The sequence below is a fragment of the Brachypodium distachyon genome, chromosome 4, assembly GCF_000005505.3.
Source record: "Brachypodium distachyon strain Bd21 chromosome 4, Brachypodium_distachyon_v3.0, whole genome shotgun sequence".
Classification (NCBI taxonomy): Eukaryota; Viridiplantae; Streptophyta; class Magnoliopsida; order Poales; family Poaceae; genus Brachypodium; species Brachypodium distachyon.
The window spans coordinates 708,678-730,620 of NC_016134.3; the positions used below are offsets into that span (position 1 = coordinate 708,678).

General features: G+C 41.7%; 3 protein-coding genes across 9 annotated transcripts; 2 read left to right on the forward strand and 1 right to left on the reverse strand.

Moving 5' to 3' along the window:
- Positions 1–207: 207 nt before the first annotated feature.
- Positions 208–6,502, forward strand: LOC100832391 (disease resistance protein RPP13). Of its 6 annotated transcripts, none has more exons than XM_024463592.1 (7): positions 208–1,347; positions 1,802–4,075; positions 4,194–4,698; positions 4,893–5,024; positions 5,667–5,822; positions 5,919–6,021; positions 6,190–6,502. In XM_024463592.1, the coding sequence occupies exons 1-2, from the start codon at positions 347–349 to the stop codon at positions 4,032–4,034; spliced, it is 3,234 nt and encodes a 1,077-aa protein (XP_024319360.1). In that variant the 5' UTR covers positions 208–346; the 3' UTR covers positions 4,035–4,075; positions 4,194–4,698; positions 4,893–5,024; positions 5,667–5,822; positions 5,919–6,021; positions 6,190–6,502. The 6 variants fall into 6 exon arrangements, with proteins under 6 accessions (XP_024319360.1, XP_024319361.1, XP_024319358.1 ...); XM_024463593.1 differs by having other exon boundaries at positions 4,917–5,024; XM_024463590.1 differs by having other exon boundaries at positions 4,893–5,822.
- Positions 6,503–12,795: 6,293 nt separating this feature from the next.
- On the forward strand, positions 12,796–16,887 carry LOC100834135 (cysteine synthase). 2 transcript variants are annotated; one of them, XM_010238683.3, is made up of 11 exons: positions 12,796–12,941; positions 13,078–13,140; positions 13,253–13,362; positions 13,611–13,668; positions 14,476–14,739; positions 14,843–14,980; positions 15,088–15,139; positions 15,662–15,741; positions 15,943–16,002; positions 16,137–16,217; positions 16,523–16,887. In XM_010238683.3, the coding sequence occupies exons 2-11, from the start codon at positions 13,096–13,098 to the stop codon at positions 16,610–16,612; spliced, it is 978 nt and encodes a 325-aa protein (XP_010236985.1). In that variant the 5' UTR covers positions 12,796–12,941; positions 13,078–13,095; the 3' UTR covers positions 16,613–16,887. The 2 variants fall into 2 exon arrangements, with proteins under 2 accessions (XP_010236985.1, XP_014758634.1); XM_014903148.2 differs by having other exon boundaries at positions 12,854–12,941; positions 13,073–13,140.
- A 1,221-nt stretch (positions 16,888–18,108) lies between these two features.
- LOC100832709 (GATA transcription factor 2) lies at positions 18,109–21,121 on the reverse strand. The gene is made up of 2 exons (XM_003579065.4): positions 20,867–21,121; positions 18,109–19,344 (listed from the first exon to the last, which is right to left on the reverse strand). The coding sequence occupies exons 1-2, from the start codon at positions 20,957–20,959 to the stop codon at positions 18,472–18,474; spliced, it is 966 nt and encodes a 321-aa protein (XP_003579113.1). The 5' UTR covers positions 20,960–21,121; the 3' UTR covers positions 18,109–18,471.
- Between the last annotated feature and the right edge of the window lie 822 nt (positions 21,122–21,943).

Here is a 21,943-nt window from a genome sequence, read left to right on the forward strand (position 1 = left end):
TACACATCGTCACTTGTTCCGAAACGAAAGAGAAGGGAGTATACATGAAATAGTGTTCGACATGGTCTCTGTAGAACAAGTGTAATCTTTCGTTTTGTTCATGTACTAACACCCAGGGGGGGATATACGTTCTCGGTCGGTATTCTTACGAAACACACCGAAATCTATTTTCGGTCGGACCCGTCAGGAATACTAGGATTTTTCCCCAATCCCCGAGCCGCCGCCACTCCCATCGCGCCCGCCCCCGCCTCCCGTCTCCTCCGCCGTCGCACGCCCCCGACCCCGCCCCCCCTCTCCTCCGCCGTCGCGCGCCCCCGCCCCCGCCTCGGAGGGAGTTGGAGACACCATGGGGATGGGGGGCGAACCCAGGGTTTGCTATCTGACAGGGTCGATGGAAGCCCTCATCGACAAGCTCACCGGGCTGGAGGATCGTCCCGCCCTAGTCGAGGAGCTGCTGCGAGAGCTGGTGCTTCTCAAGGAGGGTTTCTGCGACAAGCTTGCCTTGAACGGCCGCTGGGAGACGGTTGCGCAAGCCAGGGTGTGGATGAAGCACGTCAGGGAGCTGGTCTTCGATATCCAAGACTGGGTCGATGAGAAGCCGGAGATCACAGTGGCCGATCCGTCGCGGAGAGAAGAAGTCGCTTCCTTCAAGACCCGGATTCAGGAAGCGCGCGAGCGCTGCACAAGGTACCGTCTTCTCAGGGAAGGCCTAGATCATTCAGATGCTTCGACTGAAGACCACTTGTCCAAGCTGATCCAAGATCTGGACAGCCTTAAAAAGGATATCCTAGAGTTGGAGGAAGAACAGCAGGGACATTCGCAGGTTGGAGCGTGGCACCTCCAAGCCCGGGAGCTGGTGCACACCGTAACAGAGTGGATCGATGACAACCCAGCAAACGACGACATGGGGAGAATAGTAACCCGGCATTTCAAGACCCAGATCCAAAGAGAGCGTGCGCTCCGCTGCGCAAGCTGCAGGCTTCCTGCCATGCTAGTCGAACCGCAAGGCCACCTTGATCGTTCGCATCATTTGGTGGATGGAGACGCGATAGGCAAGTTTGTTGAGCATCTGGCGAACGAGCGGGACAGGTTTCGCAAGGTGGTTTCCATCGTTGGAAAGGAAGGTATCGGTAAGACCACTCTTGCCAAGGAGGCATATGCAAAGCTTGGAGGCAAGTTTCAGTGCCGAGCTTTCGTCACTGCTGGCCAGAGTCGATCTATCAAGGCCATCCTGTTGGATATATTTCGTCAAGTAAAGCCTCAGGCCACTATCTCTGATGATTGGACAGGACCTCCGGATGCACGACAAGTCATCACCAAGCTCAGGAATCACCTTGGCATGATGAGGTACTTTGATGCATCACAAGAAATCATAATAAAATGATCAATCCCAGCACTTTTAATCTATTTTGATGTGTCACATGACTTCTGTTTTTCCATGCTACTCATCTGTTCGGCGATATCAGCAGAACATAGGATTATTTGATTTGTAGGCAATCAATAGAGCTATTTGATAGAATAAAAGGCTATAAACAAGATAAATGGTTCTCATTTTTCATATATCAAATTAATGGCTAGATGTTTTGCTTTTTTTTTGTGGGATTTTATCGCGTATCTATCGATTTATTTGTTAACATGTCATGTCCTTTTTTTCTCTATGATTCCGTAGCAAAGCACATACATTGTGCTAGTGGAATAAAAAAATTCAGTATATACGTGATGAAACAAAAACCTTCTTGCTACTGGCATCTATTTTTATTAATTGCGGTAGATAACTAATCTTTCTACCTTTATTGTCTAGGTATTTCATCTTGATTGATGACATCCGGAGCACCTATGCTTGGAAGGTTATTAGTTCTGCCTTGCCTGATAAGAATCATGGAAGTAGGGTATTGACAACCACTTGCAGTGTCGAAGTAGCCAATACTTGTTCTTTGTGCCCTACTGACGTCGTCCAGGAGATGCTTGGTCTTCGATTGGGAGCTTCCGTGAGTTTATTTGATAGAGAGGCACAAAGAGCTTCCAGGAGTTTATTTGATACAGAGGAAGAAATGACGGTTAACAATGAGATATTGAGAATTTGTAGCGGCATGCCTTTGGCCATAACTGTTGCAGCCGGCTTATTATCCAGATTTCCAGTATTGGAAGAGCCAGAGATTCTGCAGAAGTATATTCTTTCAGCATTGGAACAATTTTCCACGTCAGAAGAGATGAAAATTGTATTGCATATCAGTTGTGCTGCTCTACCTGCTCCGGTAAAGTCTTGCTTTCTGTACCTCAGTATTTTTCCAGAACATTATACCATCAAGAAGGATCATCTGATACGGCTATGGATAGCCGAAGGATTTATCTCAAGGAGGTATAAAGAAAGAAGAGATGGGGAAATAGTAGATGAAGCAGGAATATGGGAAGAAAGCATGTGGGGGAGAGGGAAGAGGTACTTCAACGAGCTTATTAGTAGAGGACTGATTCAGCCGGTGTTTGGCTTTGAAGATGACCAAGCAGTTGGGTGCACTGTTCATGGTGTGATTCTTGATTTCATCCGATCTATGTCAAGCAAAGAGAACTTTGTTACGGTGGGTGCAGATTTGGGTTCTGGGCCATTACCTCGTATCATAGATGCAATTCGGCGATTCTCGCTTGACTGTCGTGACAATGGAGACAATGCTGACACCTTGGCCTCAAGAACCCCGTGCCTCTCTAGCATGCGATCCCTTGCAGTTTTCGGGGATACTGAATGGACACCCGTCCCCACTGATTTTGAGGATTCTGAAGTGAAGCCTGACCTGGGGAATACAGAAGTGGTCTCTGTACTTAACTCCTTCACATTTTTACGTGTACTTGATCTGGAAGATACTGGTAATTGCAGGAGCCACCATCTGAAAGGCATAGGAGGATTGATTCTATTGAGATATATGCGACTTGGAGGGGCTGGCATCCATGAGCTACCAGAAGAAATAGGAAAACTGGAGCACTTGGAGACGCTAGATGTGAGGCGGACCAACCTGAAAACTCTACCCGCATCTATAGTTGGATTAAAAATGTTGGTGAATCTACTCATTGACAGTGCTGTGGAGTTGTCGAGCAATATCCTTGAAATGCAAGGACTGGAAGAAGTATCAGTCATTGGTGTCAGTAGCAGCAAGTCACTCTATGAGGTGATAGGTCTATTGCGTGGATCGCAGAGGCTGAGGGTCCTCGGTCTGAGCTTGGATCGATTAGGCCAATCTGGTGACAGTAAAAGAGCCATCTTTTCTTTTTTCATGGAAGTTGCAAACTCCACTCTTGAGTCTCTATCTCTTCATTGTATTCATGGTGGCTTGCATGGACAGTTGCCTGTATCATATAAAAATCAGATGCGAAGATTTGAGATGGTATTTACTGGTCCAAGAAGAGATGTACCATGGATGGCATCTCATGCCACCCATTTGGAAATTGAACTCTGTGATTTAAAAGAAGAAGCTATACGTCTCCTGGGGATGGCATCTCATCTACGCTTTCTCAAGTTAGTATCTTCAGGAAATGGAGGAAGAAGAAAACCAAGGACAATACGCTGCTTGTCAGAGGAAGCCTTTCCGTGTCTTCAGGTGTTATGGTTCGCCTGCAAAGATGGCGGGACACAGCTGGTATTCGAACCATTAGTCATGAGGCAGCTCCAGAGGCTTCGACTTGACTTCATGGCGAGGGAGATGATAACTATGTGTAGAAGCGATGGTTTTGGCATAAAAAACCTCAGAGGATTGGTGCAAGTACATGTTACCATTGATTGCGAAGGTGCTACTGTTTCAGAAGTGGAAGACGTGGAGTCGACCATCAGATCAGAGGTGGACTATGCCAGGAAAGCACAGATGTTCACAAAAACCAAGGGAGAGGGAAATTTTCTCCTCCATTATCAGGTACCGACACTAGAAATCAGCAGAGAGCATGAGCACAAGATGGTCGAGTCCGAGGGTAGCAAAAAGAGGATAGGCCCACTCAAGAAAATGAAGAACTTGTTCACCTCCTCGGTACCCAGAATAAAAACAGCTAGCTAGCCCAAAATGATGATCCTGAAGCGTTTGTAGCCTAACAAGTGGTAAGTTCTGTGAAATTGGTTATACCTTGATCAAACATTAGATAAAAGCCTGATCCTGGTGAGCAGGTATCATAGTGAAGAGAAATATCTTTTCATCTTCTTTCACTGCCTGTTACAGGTTCATCTTCTGCTGGATTGTGCAAATCGATGGACATGAGGTAGATGAAGTGGTCGCTACCTTAACGGAGCAAGTATTGCAGAAAGGTTTTAGAGTTGTCATTGGCACACTGGATAAGGATTTCATGCAACTGATATCTGAAGTCATTCAGTTAGTCATGCCGATTCCTGGGGTTGGTCGGTTGTCATTTTATCCACTGAGTGATTAGCCCACAACAAATTTAAGACATATATGTCTTGTTTATTAATATGTAATTCTTCAGTTCTTTTGCATTTAAGGTCTAATGTATCTTTTTGACTAATGAGTTACGAGTTATGGTGCGCATGATCTGGTTCCTGGTTTTAATCGCAAAACAGCTCTGAAACTACTGAAACAAAATATAGGACTTTGGAGAACTTAATTAATACAGCTGCAATTGAAACTGTTGGCAAGGACTATGCCCAGGACGCACTTGTGAAGCATGCGGATTACTTGCGAAAAATTATGAAGTCGTCAGTCTGAAGAGGTATCAGCCTTTCAATATTATTAATACCATTCCAAGTTGAACTGATCATAATACCTTGTCATATGTGTGTAAGTTATGCTTTGTCGAGTCAATATTGGTAGTTATACTACTGATGGCTGAGCTGTGCACAAACCTTCTTTTGTCAAGCAAGTTTGTAATGTAGTAGTTCACTGGATGTATGGCTAAAATATCAGGTGAATTTCAAAATATTGCTCCAGATTCTTTCCTCACAAGATACGGAGAGACCTGATAAATGATAGTGATATTCAACTGAAGAAAAGATCTTTATCCGAGGGTGGAGGTGGTATTGCTGTATTAGAATTCAGGTTACTGCCTTTTTTTCATCTTAATGATTTGTAGTTGATTTAAACTACACCTTTTCAGTGTGTTTTTAATGTTGTGGCCTAAACAATAGAAACATAGGTTGTGTTTCATTTGCGTATTTCTTTGGTAACTATACATGATTCATGAGAGTTTAAAGAGGATTTCAGGGTTTATTTGTGTTTACTAACCTTGTTGAGCAGGATGGTAAGTTGAAATGCTCTAGAGGCTGTTATCAGGCAAAAACAGGCAACAGGTCACCAGGCCAGGTCACTCTGGAATAGATTAAAGAAATCATCATATATTGAATTTACATAACCCTGTAGAGTTTATTGGAGGAGTCATGCACTTTATTGGTTCCTTTTTGTTGGTAGCGTGTTTGTTCAAATGCTGAGGCACGGAAAGTTTGCAACTGGATCTCTGTTATAGAATTGTGTTATGTGAATGGCGCACCAACAACTCGACAATTCAATGTCGGTGCTCGTTATTACTTCCTGTAAAAGGAATGACAGCATGTACAACTTGCTGCCTATAGGCCGATATATACATGAAAGAGAGTGTGACAGAGAAAGATGCACTCATTTTTGCATTGCATTGCTTTGTATTTTACAGAAAACGTGAGATCTCATACAAAGTTGTTCTTATAGGCCTTATTCGTTTAATACGACGGTGTTTAATGCAACAATTGTCAGTCAGTTTTTGTTACCACCAACAACTGCCAATCACATCTTGTGGAGATTGCATATATGGTTATGTTCCACTGGCATCCTTCAGAGTTTCATATGCTACTTAGTAGGTTCAAGGTATGACCAGCTCAAAGTCTCAAAACAATGATGGACATTTACATTCTTGAATTCTTTCCCTGGTTCCATTTTCTGACTTGACGTTAGTTACTCCAGTTCTGTAGGAAAATTACTGTGTTCCATTCAGAACTTCGTGTTTCCATCCAAAGAGAATGTTTAAAAGGAGCTGTGAAGTTGTGCATTGACGACCATCTCAAAGGTATTTAGTTGTTATTTCGCTATAAAAAAGATTCCCTACAAAAGCTTAAGAGTACTTTCTTTTTCTCGAAAAAAAGTTAAGATTATAATACAGCAAATGAGGTAATTGCATGAGGTGTACATCACTGACTTCCTTTTTCCATGATGATGTCACGCCATCATCGTTCAGGTGTCCCTCCTCCCTGTTGATGAAACTAAACCTAGCTAAACTCTGAGGAGCAACTTATGGCGCCCCGAGATTCTCTCGGATTCAGTTTTCAGGAGGTCGATCAGAGCTTGACGCACGAAAGCTGATGATGGTAGCTTTGGGAAAATTGTGCTTCTCGTGTGCTGATAAGTAGAACTCTTCTTATTGTAGACTATTAAAGCGCTCAAGTTTGATTTGTTTGCGATTCGGTTTTTCAGCAAGAAATTTAGTAGAATTTGGGGCTACTTCAGGCAGGCAGTCCCAGCCCAATTAACAACATTGTTGCTGTTATCCTGGCAGAACCTCCAGAATCGCTTCTTTGTCAGTTAACACTTGCCTCATCCATGGAAAATTATAAATACCTCTGTTAACCAAAAGAGAAACACTGTAACACAATTATAACTCAACATATCACTAGGAATCTATTGACTTAGCGGCATCGCAAGGCGCGCCATCTCATCTAGTTTGGTCTAATCTGACGGGAAGGAGCCAACTGCGACAAACCAATGCCTCGTCTGGTGGCTACGTCTTGCTGTACAAGTAATGTTTATACGCATTGTAGCTTTATTTTTCATGTTATTTCCCATACATTTGACATTAAAAAAATAACATGTTGGTAAATATGTTTCTTCTGAGTTTCCTGTATATTAAGAGTATCCTTTTTATGGAACCTTGTTCGCATGTTCACTGTAGAGATTTTTGCATGCTTTGCCAACTTTTATTTGTTTGAAGGAAAATCTCTTTGGCACTTGTTGGACCTAATACAGCCTCAGCCACTTGGATATGTGGAATTGTGGATGTATAGCCTCAAGGCCCTAAGCCCCTAACTGTGGTATTGCAGGTTATTACTCTCATTCGTGTACTACAAATACACCTGGTAATCCTTTTTCTTGTGATGGATTGAGCAGCTAGCATTGCCTGCTGTCCGGGCGGATCCAGGGGTGGTGCTACCCGTGCTGTAGCACCACTCCGGCAGGGGGTGTTTATAAGAGATTTTATTAGCTATCTAGCTCATAATTATGAAATACCCACAATATAACACCATTGGATCTATTTTAGCACCATCCTCCTTCAGTTTCTGGCTCCACCATTGGATGTCCCCCTGCATTTGTTCATAGGCTTGAATTGTCACACATTTGCATCTTCTTCTGTCTCGTTGGATGTGCGGCACGTTTTACTCTAGCAGGGAGTTTGTTATGATTTATTTTCGCCACTGGACCATCTAATTGGTGATGTTTTGGCCCTTGCATGAATATTTGTTTCCAAGTAAAGCTGTGAACTGCATTTTTTGTGTGATTCTGTACTTCTTCAGACTGAATGATTCCTTGTTCGACTCGAACTGGAAGGTGATGCCGGCTGGAATTAACCAAGCTAAGGTCAGTTTTTTTCTTTTTCTTTGAGGGGGTGTTTTTTTAGAGGATCTTTAAGGTCAGTATTTATTTATTTTTTGAGAGGGTGATCTTTTAGGTCAGTTTTTCTTTGAGAGAGGAATCTTTAAGGTCAGTTTTTTTTTTACTCACCGTGAGCGGCTTCAACAGTGGGCCAAGAGAACGGCCCAGATATCTGGCGGTTCTCGTGTTGGACACAAGATGTTTTTTTTTTCCCTCAAAAAAAAAAAAAACAAGATGTTCTCTGACTTTCAGAATCAGTGCGTCATTCACTTCGCTAACCTACAGGGTTCACATTCGTGTTTACAAAGAATTCTTATTTTCCATGTGTAAAATGAAAAAAAAAAAGAGCTGTGGATGTATACTTCCGAGAGCAAGCTTCGCTGTCAGTGCATCTGCCGTACCAGGACCAAATAGCTTGATAGCTAGGCACTTCCTCTGTCACGACAAGATTATGAAACTGAGAAAAGTCCTAAATTCTTGATCCAAATTTGTCCAAATATGGATGTATCTATTTTTTAAAAATGGTGTAGATACATATAATATTTCGACAATAATCTAGAATCGGAGGGAGTATTAATTAGCTCAATCGTAAGAAGAAAACAAAACGCTTGTGTTAATTACCAGAAGCTCACCCATGTGGTTTCGGGGAAAAATAAAAGAAGAAAAGATTCCACGCGTAGATCGAAAACGAAAATTTGTGACCCTTAACATTTGGAATATACAAAAATAAATAAATGTGATAGTTGGGATTAATATACTATACTTTCCTTTTTTAGTGAATGCCAGTTGAATACAAAAATAAATAAATGGATCGGCAAGTATATATTAGTACGTTTGACAGGTCTTGCAACGGGGCAAAGATTTGGCTGCCGGACGGTCGATCGGTCTGAAAATGCATGAGTTGTATAGATGAGAATAGGATCCTGATTATGTCTCGTTTTTAGTCTGCGTACTAGCTAGAAACTTGCTGCAGGTTCATTGATTGTACTAGCAAGCTTCGTCGTACTATAGATGAGAATAGGGATCCTGATTAATTATACAGGAATTATTAGGACACAAAATGTGCAAGAACCAAATGTTACGATCGATTACTCTTGCTCTTTGGACGCCTGATTGGAAGAGAGCATAGTATGTGTGTATATGAAATGGCAGATGACCTGGACCAGCGCAATTATATATGTCCATAGCCTTGTAGAGCACCATGAATTAGCATGTGTCCGGAAAGTCGAAGGCGCACCTGAAAGCAGGAGTAAAATGAGTTGCCAAATTCTATTAAAAAAAACACATGCAAATATCTGAGTTACTTTGTAAAAACAAAATTTACTACTGCTTATATATTGATATTTACATGTGTAATATTTTGTTCTTCTTTTTACACTATCGAGTATCATTGTTCAAAAATTCATTGTTTTATCCCAAAGCAAATGCTCTCAGGAACTACTCCCTCTGATCCTAAATTCTTGACTCAAATTTGCCCAATTATGGATGTATCTATTTTAAAAAACATGTAGATACATGTAATGTGTCGACAACAATTTAGAATCAGAGGGAGTATTTTGTTGTTCCGATGATCGGATCTTTTTATAGATGTATTCTGGTCTTAGAGGTGCTACTCACTATCACATTGATGATTCTAGCGTGACATGACCAAAACCGTAGGTCAAGGATTTTCATTTAACCCGCACAAAAACAGTTTAACAGAATGTAGCTGAAATTACGGGTCCTAGAGTGAGGCTACCGCATCGGTCAGGTCTCAAGTCTACCTTTATCCTGTTAAAATTACGGCACATATTCCACACCTTATCGATCTTCTAGAGCACGGTTGAATTTTCATAGATATGACCTTGTTACTCGATTGTGTCCTGCTCCTTCTTCTCGGGGTCACCATTCCATCCGTCTTCGTCTGTGGCGACAACCACACAATTAGCGCTAAATGACCATCACTTGAAAACGAAATACACATTTACAGACCACAATAATTTTTCCCTTTCCGGCATGACGTCTTTCTTTCTAGTATGACGTAATTGAACTCTGAGAAAATGCATAATTATTTACAAATATGCAAGCCTTATTTATACCCTCATCATATGTTCCTTTACACTCTGTCACACTAAATCGTGTCCGCTATACTAACTGCTAAATCGTCCAGATTCATCGAACGCCGTTGCATTTCTCATCCTCATCCAGATCGATCAACTAACTAGGGCAGCTTTTTCTTGGAGATTAAGAGATCGGACACCATCCATCACAAGCTAAGTCGATAATGTCGTTCCACAAGCAATGCTAATTAATTAAGCTAACCTAATCGCCATACATTACGCGTCGATGTATATATAATGCAGGGGACAGAGAGCATAGCTAGCTTCAACGTACGGACACATCAGCCATTCATCCGTCCATGCATATCCGTTCCCATATATTAATCTATACTTTTAATTGACCGTTGCAAACAACGAAAAAAAAGCATATACTTCAGTTAATCCTTCCACACGATGCAAATTAAAGGCAGACGTACAGCCGGCCGGGGAGAATCTTTATTTTCCCTTCTGCAAATGAAAATAAAACCAAACGTTATGTTCAGGTTCAGCGACACCAGAGAAGGAGAATGAAAGTTTGGAAAAGGGTGTCTGTAGAAGATTTGACATGGAAAATTGAGTTTTGGTCTCAATTCCTTGTTTGGTACTCCTTCCATTCCACAATACAACGTGTATAGATTTTTCGCATTTGTTCCACAATACACCTCATTTTTCTTTTGGTACTCACACCCAGCCAATAACTACTCACATCCATTTATTATTAACCCAATATGACTGGTCAGGTACTAGAAATGAGAGATGACTTGCTCTAAGTGCACAAATCTATACACGTTGTATTGTGGAATAGAAAGAGTATAGAATTAGAAAAAGCGTATGTGAAGATTATTGAGGAAAACCTATTCTCGTATTTGGTTGGTGGGAGTTTGCAAGAAATTACTTCAGGAACGGTAAAAACATCACGCTTGTTAGAGTATACAAGTGGCTGCACACAATTAATATCACGAGGCTTTTTTTTCCTCTCTTGACAATGAAATGAAATTTATAAGCAAATATGTACGCATGATGCCTCTATGCATCAGTGATTGAGATGGATAATGACGTGGCTGTATGCTTTCATTACTATTATTTTGAGCCGTTGCATTCGTTGTCAGTCTGCATCGATCTGAGAATAGCCCACGAGAATATATTGAGAACTGAAAGAAACCGGCCGGCGATGCATCTAGGTTCACTCGTTCGTTTCTCCACATCCATAATACCTTTCCGATTCGAGAGACTGATGAACTGATATACTCTCATGTGATTAATATATTTTTATAAATAGTGCGTGTTGTGAACGTCTGCGTTTGTAAAAAATAAATATATTGTGTTGCGTGGTGTGGCTCCCTTTGCAAGTACACCCATGTGATTTCGGGGAAAAATAAAAGGAAAAAGATTCCATGCGTAGATAGAAAACTAATTAATCGATATACTATGCATGCCGTATGTTGAGCTGCACATATTGATACGGCAGGATACGCTGACTTTGACTTTCTGACCAGCACAGCATACATCTATATACTCATCCTATTATTCCCTTCATTCTTTTTTTCTTGCGATAATACGTGATCCTTAACGAAGGCATTTGAACTGGCCTGAAACAAGAACTAGGAGCCAAATATATTTATTTGTACTACCTTGCAACAACCAAATTGAGCAATGATGGTGCTCACATGTGACAAAATTGCAAGGTATATATTGGCCCCTCGAAATTTGTAGAGGCGTTGTATTGGTAATAATCAGGCAAAAGTTAACATTGTAATTTCAGAAGAGATTCGTGTCCAAGGCCGGAACGGTCGATTGAAAAAAATGATAAATGAGGCTGAGCTAGCAAAGTAATAGTGTCCATAGGAATTCAGAAACAAATCAAGGGTATTGTTGATGGAGGAAACGAAGCTTTTATAGACTGCATAAAACTATTAAGAATTACTCCCTCCGATCCATATTACTTGTCAAAATATTACATGTATCTAGACGCTTTTCAAACATAGATACATTCATATATTGGGCAAATATGAGACAAATAATATGGATCGGAGGAAGTAATTAGCAAGTGGTCGGGAAGCGTCGAGTATAATTTGCGTAATTTTATAAAATTATACATGCATGTAAATATATATTTGAGTCAAGTTATCTACTTGTATTTTTTTAATGAGTTTTGCGTGCTCTGTAAAAACGAAATTAGCTAGTGCTTAGAATTATTATTTTAGATGTGAGATTTTCCTCGGGTTTTTTACACTCCTGAGTTGTTTCAAATATTAGAATTTACAGTTCCAAAAAACAAGTGCCCTCAAGAACCATTTGTGTTCCTCTCGTGATCGAATCCTTTTGTAAATGTATTCTAGGTTTTAAAGGCGCGACTCACTTGTCACAAATGGATAACCATAGCGTGAGACGACCGGAACAGTAGGTCAAGCGCACTTCTGTTCACAAGTGCAAAGAAATTATACGAGCGTAGTTGAAACTGACGTGTAATAATTCTCAATTCTGCCATTATCCTATTATAAGAAAATGATAGTATAACCTATCGAACAACTTCAGTTACCGATAATGTTGTGAACCTAATATTACTACCCTTATTTCTGGACCAAAAACTAGTTCTCCATTTTCCACACCTTACCAATCATCTAGAACACAAGTGACTTTTCATAGACGTAACCTCGTTAACAATAACCGCCCGTCTCTCCACTCACTTGATTGTGTCCCGCTCCTTCTCCGGCGTCACCATTACATCTGTCCATGTCCATGACGAAAACCACATCATTCGCGCCAAATAACCACAATCCGAAAGCAAAAGTACACGCATTTACAGATCACAATAAATTTCCTGTTTTCCGCATGACGTCGATCTTTCTACGACATAATTCGATCCTCAAAAAACACATAATCGAATTTCCAAATACACAAAGCCTTATTTATTTATACGCCCACCCATATCCGATGGCCACAAACGCCGTCCAGATTCAACGAACGCCGTTCCCTTCGTCATCCTCATCGCCGTGCCGTGCCAACGCCCGGTCCACGAGCACCGGCCAGCAGCCTCCGGGCGGGCCCACTGTCATCTTCACGGTCCACCGTAGACCGGGCCTTGCTGGCCGGCCGATCCCCCTCCTCAGTCCTCACCAACCAACCAAGCCTGTACCCTGTATAAAGCATCGCCAGCTTCACTCCCCATTTCCTTCCATCAGTTCCAGGAGCCGCCACTTCTTCTCCTTCTTCTTCTTCTTCTTTCTCCATCACCGCCGGGAGGATTCGCTTCGCTGTCGGATCGGTGAGCGCGATACGATAGGATTTGTTTGTCTCGCAGTTCTCGTCGATTGGTCGGAGCAATCGATTGGTTCTGATTTGTCCTATAAAAGAACTTATTTTGATTTGATTTGATCTGATTCGGTTCTCGTGAAGCGAAGCTTGTCGAGGGCGGCGGGATGGGGGAGGCTGCGACGCCGGCGATCGCCAAGGATGTCACCGAGGTGAGCGACCGCGAGTTCTCTCGATTCCTCCCCCTGCGTGGTTGTGCAATTTTGTTCGTGCTGGGAAGTGGCTGCGAAGAAATTTATTGACTTATTCTCTCTCTGTTCGTAGCTGATCGGGAACACGCCATTGGTGTACCTCAACAAGGTGACCGATGGCTGCGTGGGGCGCGTCGCCGCCAAGCTCGAGTCCATGGAGCCCTGCTCCAGCGTCAAGGACAGGTGGGTGCTGGCTTTGCTACAGACATCCCCTTAATTTTTTCGAATTCTCTTCAGTATGGGTTATCTCTGAAAGGCTTGCTTCTCTCTGACTGCTACCTCTGGTTAGATGATGATGTGGTTCTTATTACTAGGCTCGTTACATTGTTTGTTAGTTCAGAATTTCGATTTTATTTTCCTATTTCGATAGGTTATTTGTTCTGTTCATTCTTTACTTAATCTCCTTGTGCTGCTGCTTTGTGATTGTGCAGGATTGCATTCAGTATGATAACTGATGCCGAGAACAGCGGGTTCATCGTTCCAGGCAAGGTGGGTGAAACCGACCCCCCTTTTGGTGCTCTCCCCCCTGCTTTGTGCTTGTGCCATTTGGGAATGGTTTGGCGTTACAAACAATAATTTGCAATTCCTGCAATATACTAGCTATTACATGTCACTTTGGTATGTATGTATTAGCTGTGCCCCGAATAGTTTGGCGTCACAAACAATAATTTGCACTTCCTGCAATATACTAACTATTGCATGTGATTTTAGTATGTATTAGCTGTGCCCTGTCTGGCTTCTGTTCAGTAGAGAACATAAGTCGTATTGGGCAGGAGGTATGAGTAGGCTGCTACACATACCAAAGTCACACACTGATTTATTGAGGAATTAACTTTATAGGCACAAAGGAAGGAGGTCAAGGGTGAGCACATCATAGGTCAAGATAATTTAGTCTTTTCTAATAGAGTTATCTAGCCAAAACACGTGCAGAGGAAATAAAGGAACACCTGATTTGGCATAAGGAATTTGTGATGTTCTTTGGGGACTGCAATTGCCATTTGATTACTTGTATTAGAGTAATATATTTGACAGTTTCTGGGTCTGTGGTTCATGTATGTGGTCCTGATTTGCGGTATTGTTCATTTTCTCCTGCACCTAGTTGTTTGACTTGTGTGGATGCTTGGCCTAAGCATTTTATGTCAACCCTTCTTTCGCAAGCACATTGGTTCAGCTAGTTGTTTGACTTGTGTAGAAAGCACTTTGTGCAAACTGCTAGTGGAGTTAAACTTGCTGAGAATTTCATGCTGCTAGAATCTGTTTTTGCTGATGTTTTGTTTTCATGTGAATCGTTGCCAGAGTGTGCTGATTGAACCAACCAGTGGCAACACAGGCATTGGACTGGCTTTCATGGCTGCTGCAAAGGGTTACAGACTTGTACTGATTATGCCTGCCTCGATGAGTATGGAGAGGAGAATCATATTGAAGGCTTTTGGCGCTGAACTGATCCTGACTGACCCACTCTTGGGAATGAAAGGAGCTATTCAGAAGGCAGAAGAGCTAGCAGCAAAGACACCCAACTCATACATCCTTCAACAATTTGAGAATCCTGCCAACCCAAAGGTGTGCAACATAATTTAAAAATTATACCTGGAGCATTTTTTGTTTGCTCATGGTGATGTTTGCTTCCAAGTTCCCGATTCCCAGGTTTAAATATTTTGTGCAGATTCACTACGAGACAACTGGGCCTGAAATCTGGAGAAGTACCGGAGGGAAGATTGATGGCCTTATTTCTGGTATTGGAACAGGTGGTACCATTACCGGAACTGGACGATACCTCAGAGAACAAAATCCTAATATCAAGGTAAGCACTAGAAGGCATTATTTACGCTGCCAACTTTGACCTACTTGCATTTCATGGTTTCTTGTACGAAAAATATTATCTGATTTCATTTCATTTCACTATGTAAGCTTTATGGTGTGGAGCCAGTAGAGAGTGCTGTCTTAAATGGTAAAAAGCCAGGTAATTTTTGCTTCCTCCATTTGTTTTAAATACAGAGTCATCCACTAATTCATCCTGTGGTTTTTAGTTGTTTACAGAGTATCCAGCAACATAAATAGTTAGCTGCATTTTAGTTTTTTACACAATCACCAGAAGCAAAAAAAAAAGTCATTAGGAGTTCTCCTTTTGCATTACCGTACTCTTTTTGTGTAAGTTATCTAGTCAATGATTTGAAATATAAATAAGATTATCAGATGGTTAACCATTATTAATTTGCCTCATGAGAAGCCTTTTTGTGGAGGTCAATATTACAAGAAAGATATCCCTTGGGAAGAAACAACATTGTGGACCATTTTACACTACTCCCTCCGATCCATATTAATTGTCGAAATATTACATGTATCTAGACACTTTTTAGACATATATACATCCATATTTTGGCAAATTTGAGACAATTAATATGGATCGGGGGGAGTAACATACTCTGCTTTGTTTCTTGACACTGCTTGTTCTGGACTCATGAGATTCAATTCTCGTATGCAGGGCCACACAAGATCCAAGGAATTGGAGCTGGTTTTATCCCTGGTGTCTTGGATGTTGACCTCATTGATGAAACCGTTGAAGTACGTTTTCCTTGAGAAAAGAAGTGCAGAAAATTTATCGCTACATTATGTTTTGTTTGTTTAGTTCCTAGTTTTACTTTTCTCCTATGAGAATAGGAGTTCTCGGATCAAGTTATCTATAATTTTTTTGCTGTTTGCTTCCAATATATCTGCATCTTTTACCCTGGTGTAACCTTATGGTGTAATCATATTGTTTGGCAGGTTTCAAGTGATGAATCTATTGAGATGGCAAAGGCCCTTGCTCTGAAAGAAGGGTTGCTGGTGGGGATTCTTTCTAACATTTTATCTGTCATTAAGCAGCAGTCCAGACATTGCTTTTTGTTGAGTCTGTCTGCATGAATCATTTGTAATTATGTATCTGCCTCAGCCACACTGATGATCTAAAAAATTTGTAGGTTGGAATATCTTCTGGTGCCGCTGCAGCTGCAGCAATTAAGATTGCTCAGAGGCCTGAAAATGAAGGAAAACTTTTTGTTGTGAGTGACACGTTTCCTCCCATGAATTTCTATCCTGTCGCAGTTAAAATTTTGTTTCAGCTCCACGGCTCTTTCCCCTGAAATTCATCTGATCTGATAAGCAGTCACAACTCACAAATTAGTTGGTGTAAGCTACTACAGATTCAAACTTGAATGTCTTATAAGGAGACCAATCTCAGTTCTTTTGTCTCATATCGCAAGCAGACATACCCCACTAAGTGAAGAGTGGCTTTTATTAACAGTCTCCGCACTGTCTCGTTGGTTTCGTTACATCCCAATGTTGACATTTTACTCTATATATGTAGGTTGTATTCCCAAGCTTTGGAGAGCGCTATCTTTCGTCGGTGCTCTTCCAGTCCATCAAGAAGGAAGCTGAGAGCATGGTGGTCGAGTGATTCCAGGTCCTAAAGCACAAAAATCCGACAACTATTTTCTGAAAAGTCTCTCCATTCCTAGGGAGTTCTCAGAAATAAAGCTTTGGTGTCTCTGCTAATGTTGGCTTGTCATACATCGTGTCAGGTTTAATTCCACTTTTGTAGCAATGGAGCATACTTTGTGTTGGCCTTGTGGTGTTTAGCAGCAATCTGCATTTTCTCTCCCTGTATACTTAACTCATCTATGATCTTTCTCAGCCAGTGTGAAATAAAGCATTATGGTGCCATACATGTGAGAATCTTTGTTTCTAGTAATTTTTACATAAGACAATAGTTTGCTTCAGAATGGCAATTAGGACCAAACCAGTCTAAACAGTAGTGCTGAATCATTGATGCTGCTAGTCCTTGCTGATAGGCCAGCAGAAAGGCAGCAGCAGCATCAGCTAGGTTTGAGAGGACAAAAGAAACCAGCATGAGTCAAAGGCTATGCTGATGTCCCAGCCACTGTACTGACAGCACTGTTGCCAGTGCCACAATGGAGGGCATTGATTTTGGGCAGCTGAAACCAGCATGAGTTAAAGGCCTTGTCCAGTGTAGCCACCCAGATTGGACCAGCTTCTAATGCTTGGAGACCCAAGATTAGATGCAGTGTGCCTAACTAAAACATTGAGATGGTCATCTGAATCTGCGATGCATTATAGCAAGTAACTGACATGATTGACATGTTCAGTGATATATAAAACACAAGAAACTTATGATGTTATAAAGGAATTTTGTTACAAATCTACACATACGTTCTTTGAAGTATCCACTCTAAATATTTTAAAACACGTCGGTAGTCAAAATTTTGAAAGCTGGCTCCTTGAGCAACAGAAAAAGCTCCATATGATGATGTAAAGAGGACCAGCAGAAAGGTAGTCAAGATGTTTCCTTTAATTTCCTTGTCTTCAAGTGAAGAGGAGGTAAAAAGGACCTGCATGCACACCACTGCATCATGGTCTATCATCACCAGTGATACAACACAAACTTGTCTCTGAATTATTATGAGAGAACCCCTGTTTGTCTGAACCTGAAACTAGCAGGGGATTTGGTTCAGGTCATACATACATCTGGCCTTATTGGGCTCCACAGGGATTTACTTGGTTTTGGCACTGCTGCAGTGTCAAGATTTGCTGACAGAATGGTTTGTAGCTCGGAAGGAGATAACAAATCACAAGTTCAGATTCTGCATGAGCATTGTTAGCACATGAACAGAAAAGGCCCAGATAGATCTGGGTCTTCCCAGAAAGAAGGAAAATAAATACAGTATCCTGGGACTTTCATTTGCAAAGAGCAAAAAACATAGTCCCATAATCACAAGCCCTCAGAAATCGCACTCCTTGAAAGATTGATAAATCCGTGTAAAAGAGAACTCTGGACACGAAGAACACAAAATTCTGCTTCAGCCTGGAGAAAATATGAGAGAGATCCGGATAAATGTTACTAGGTGACAAGATCACATGATGCAAGATGAACAATTCAAGAGGATGCCCAACTTAAATCTTGCAAATGAACTCAAAACACCTAGAGGAACATAGAATAACATTGTAAGATAACGGCAGCATAATATTGTAGCAACCAACCATTGGTAATGAATCGATGATCTAAAATAACTAGAGAAATGATCTCTGGAGCAGAAGACTGCTAGAGCTAACAAAGAGTTTGAACTGGGGCCTAAACAGATTTTGCATTCATTTCTCTCATCTCCTACAAGACCTACAACCAAAGCTTCTAAAACCTGACAGGTGATGATCCCCTCCAGCAGTTCACTGCCCTGAGTGTTCAACCGGAGCCTCTAAACCTGACAGCGACAGATCCAGGAGATGATCCCCTCCGGCAGTTTACTGCCCTGAGTGTTCAACACTCTTCCTCATCTGCATGACCTTCTTGTGAGAATTGGAGTGCATGTAACTCGAGAAAGTTGGACTATTGGCAGGCCTATACTCAGGCAGCAGCCTGCCAGACTTGTACCTCACGCCACACGCGTTGCATAGGGTCTTAGGCCCCAAAGGACCCGTTCTCCACTGTGGTGTCTTGTGCGACATGCAATGGGTGCACCTCTGCACTGGCTCCTCCGGTGGAAGCTCCTCATTCACGTATGTAGTCTTCTTGGTCCTCTTCTTTTGCGGGAGCTCCTCATCAATATATGCTGGCCTCTTGATCCTCCTCTTCTCCTGCCGCTTTCCTTGTTCTTGTTCTTTGCTGATTTCTTGGCCGCAGCGCTCCATGGAACTGAACTCATTCCCTGCCTGTAACCTCAGGCCACATGCATTGCACAATACCCCTGATGGACCATCCCACCACTGTGGTGTTTGGTTGGATAAACAATAGCTACACACCAGCATCTGCTCTTGCTGGAACAGCATTTCTGCACTTGCATTGCGCTTCTTTTCTTCCTCATGTTCTTGTTCTTGTTGTTGAACAAGTTCTTGGTCTTTGTCTTTCTTCGGGAGGATGAGCTCACTCTCTGCTAGCCAATGCTTCTGATCAGGTAGGAGTAGTGGTGGTTCCACAAACACAGTGAAACAGTGCTCTTCTTCGTCTCTTATAACAGAGGCCAGGCTCCTTTTCTTCCTTCTGGCATTGGAAGATGAAGGCGGTGGTAATTTCTGTTTTACAGCACCTTGACTTGCCTGTTCTGCGGAAACAGGGTGAGTGGACAAGCAGTCCTCTAAATAGATGGAGAGCCATTCTGTGTTGTTGTCTCCACTATCCTGTAAATAAAAGAGTAGCATGGCATGGGGTCTATTAGATAAAATGGCCAGTGATAACCTAAGAACGGAATTACAACTGTAAAGAGAACTCATTATGAAGGCCTTGCTCTACAATTTTGCAAGAAACAAGCATGCGAGGATCAGTAAAAGCGTATAGGAATTCTAGGGAAGCCATACTCGACTAAGGATTGCTGTTAGCAATATGAATTCCAAACAAAGGGAAACATAAGCATGGAAATCAATTTATCCAATACACTTCTAAAGAAAACAATGAAAGAACAAACCCACATAGCCAATATATTTTTCCTTTGGAACCATTTCCTTGGCTTGATATCATTCTTAAGGTTTTTGCTCTGGAGAATTAGCAAGTTATAAACTTATCGAGTTCATGAATACAATGTAGGAACGACCTTTTGACCATAATAAAAGTCCATGCATTTACAGTGCAATTGAACGCAATCAAATAGAAACCACCATGACAGTTTCTCCCAGCAAGGCATAGAACATGATGAATTTTCAGTCAATGCTAAACATGAGGTACAGAACTGATGCATTTCATAAGGGATACACACTAGATATGTTTTCTTGAATTCTTCAAGTAGCACCACAGAATTACAGATCAAAACTGAACAATCCTAAAACAATGAGAGAGTGTCTCATGTAAATGTTTCTAGTGCTAAAGTTTCCACTCCAATTGACACAAAGCTACAAAATATATATGTCACAATCTTGCATACACATCATCTCACAGCGACTAAAGGATATTAGCAGTGGATGCATTTACGCAATGAAAATGACAGGAAAGAAGGACCCGCAAAAGTAAAATGACAGGAAAGAAGGAACATCTATGCACATCAACATAGCAGGCCACAAGAGCACGCGTTGTTTTTTATTCCGCCTGACATCATAACAAAGGGAACAGCCGACGAACCCACTACATTTTCCCATTGGTTAGTTGCAAGAACGGGATGAACTTAACATAAACCCTGTAACGGGGAGAAAAGAAAGCCACAATTGCCGTTGTAGGGAAAAAGAACCTGATAGCAACCACCGAATTGCTCAACAAATTATAAATTGCTTCCCTCCAACCAAACAATTTTCTAATAGATACAGAAGTAAACAGGAAAAAAAATCCTCTGCCACAGAGCAAAACAACAGTAAAGAAACACAGAAAATTCATCCCAAAGGGAGAAGAACACACAGATAAGGAACCAACAAAACCTAGGGTTCAAGGACAATTATCTCGAGGAATTACACCAGAAAAAGCCTAAACCCCAAAATTCTTCAACAGGCAGCCGCCTAAACCCCACTATTTCTACACAACCGCAGGCCCAAGCCTCCCTAAAAAGCATCCAAGAACCAAGAAAAAGAAACAGAACCCCTCCCGACGCTTCCTTCCTTCGCTCACAAGCAAGAACTGCCAAAAACCCATGTTCTTGGCCAAGCAAAACCTAGAATAAAAAATAATCCTAAAAAGAACTCAAGGGTGGAAGGGGAACGGGCTAGGAAACTGGAAACTGACCATGGCAGGCTGGTGGGGGAACAAATCACCCAGGGTAGCAGCAGCAGCCGCCGCCGCCGCCGCCGCGACATTCGGTTGGCGGCGCACGTCCATGCCCGGCGGCCGCCTCCAAAACACCTCCAAGAACGAAAACCCAGGAGGAGGAAGAGATAGAGAGAGAGGAGGAGCAGGGTAGGGATTCCGCAAAGCTTTTTTTGTTCCGGAGCGGAGGTTTTTATGGGGAAGAGAGCAAGGAAAAGAGAAACAGCTGTGGAAGAGCGCGTTTGCGTTTTACTTGTGCCCAAAAAAAGGCCCGATTTTTCTCCCTTCAAAGAAAAATGCCTTGGAAAAAAACCGTGTTCTTTTTTTTTCCTTTTGCTTAGGCCTGAGGTTTAGGGCTCCATGCTTTATTTGGCGGTTGCATGGTTCAAAATGGGAGGTTTTTAATTTTGTTTATTAGTTTAATAAATATAATATAATCATAAATAATTGATATTATTAGATAAGATTTATTGATATTATTATTGATAAGATAATTCTTTTCTTAGGAGCGAAGTTGCGTCAGGACATATATGTATCCAATGTGGGATTTTATTTTATATCTTGGTATGAATGTTTCTGATTAATGTGGAAATCTGAGCATATCTTTGATTTGTTCTCTTGTTCTCTGCATTTCATGAAATTTCTTTGTCGGCCGTATGTATGTATTGATGATTCAATTTTCGTACCGGTTTCCCTCCCTTTCATCACACGCAAGCAAAAAAAAGAAGCCACAGAGAGAGGCCAAACATGCGTGACCTACTAGTACTACTCTCTTCCTTTCCTCAAAGGACATCACAACTTGCTGTAAACTTTTCTTCCTCGAAAACTAAAAAACCTTGATGTAACTTGTAATTGTAAACTTGCACTCTTTTTTCATGGTTCGGTTTACTCAAGAAAAGAAAAGGTAAAGAAGTGAAGCCGGTGCTGTTCATGCTGTCATGCATTTTTCCTTGCTTTCTGGCAATACATGGTGCCAAAATCTTACCCTTGTTTGTTTCCACTGCTTCTGGTGGAAAGGAAAGAGGTTGTTGCACACCATGGTGCTGATGACGCACT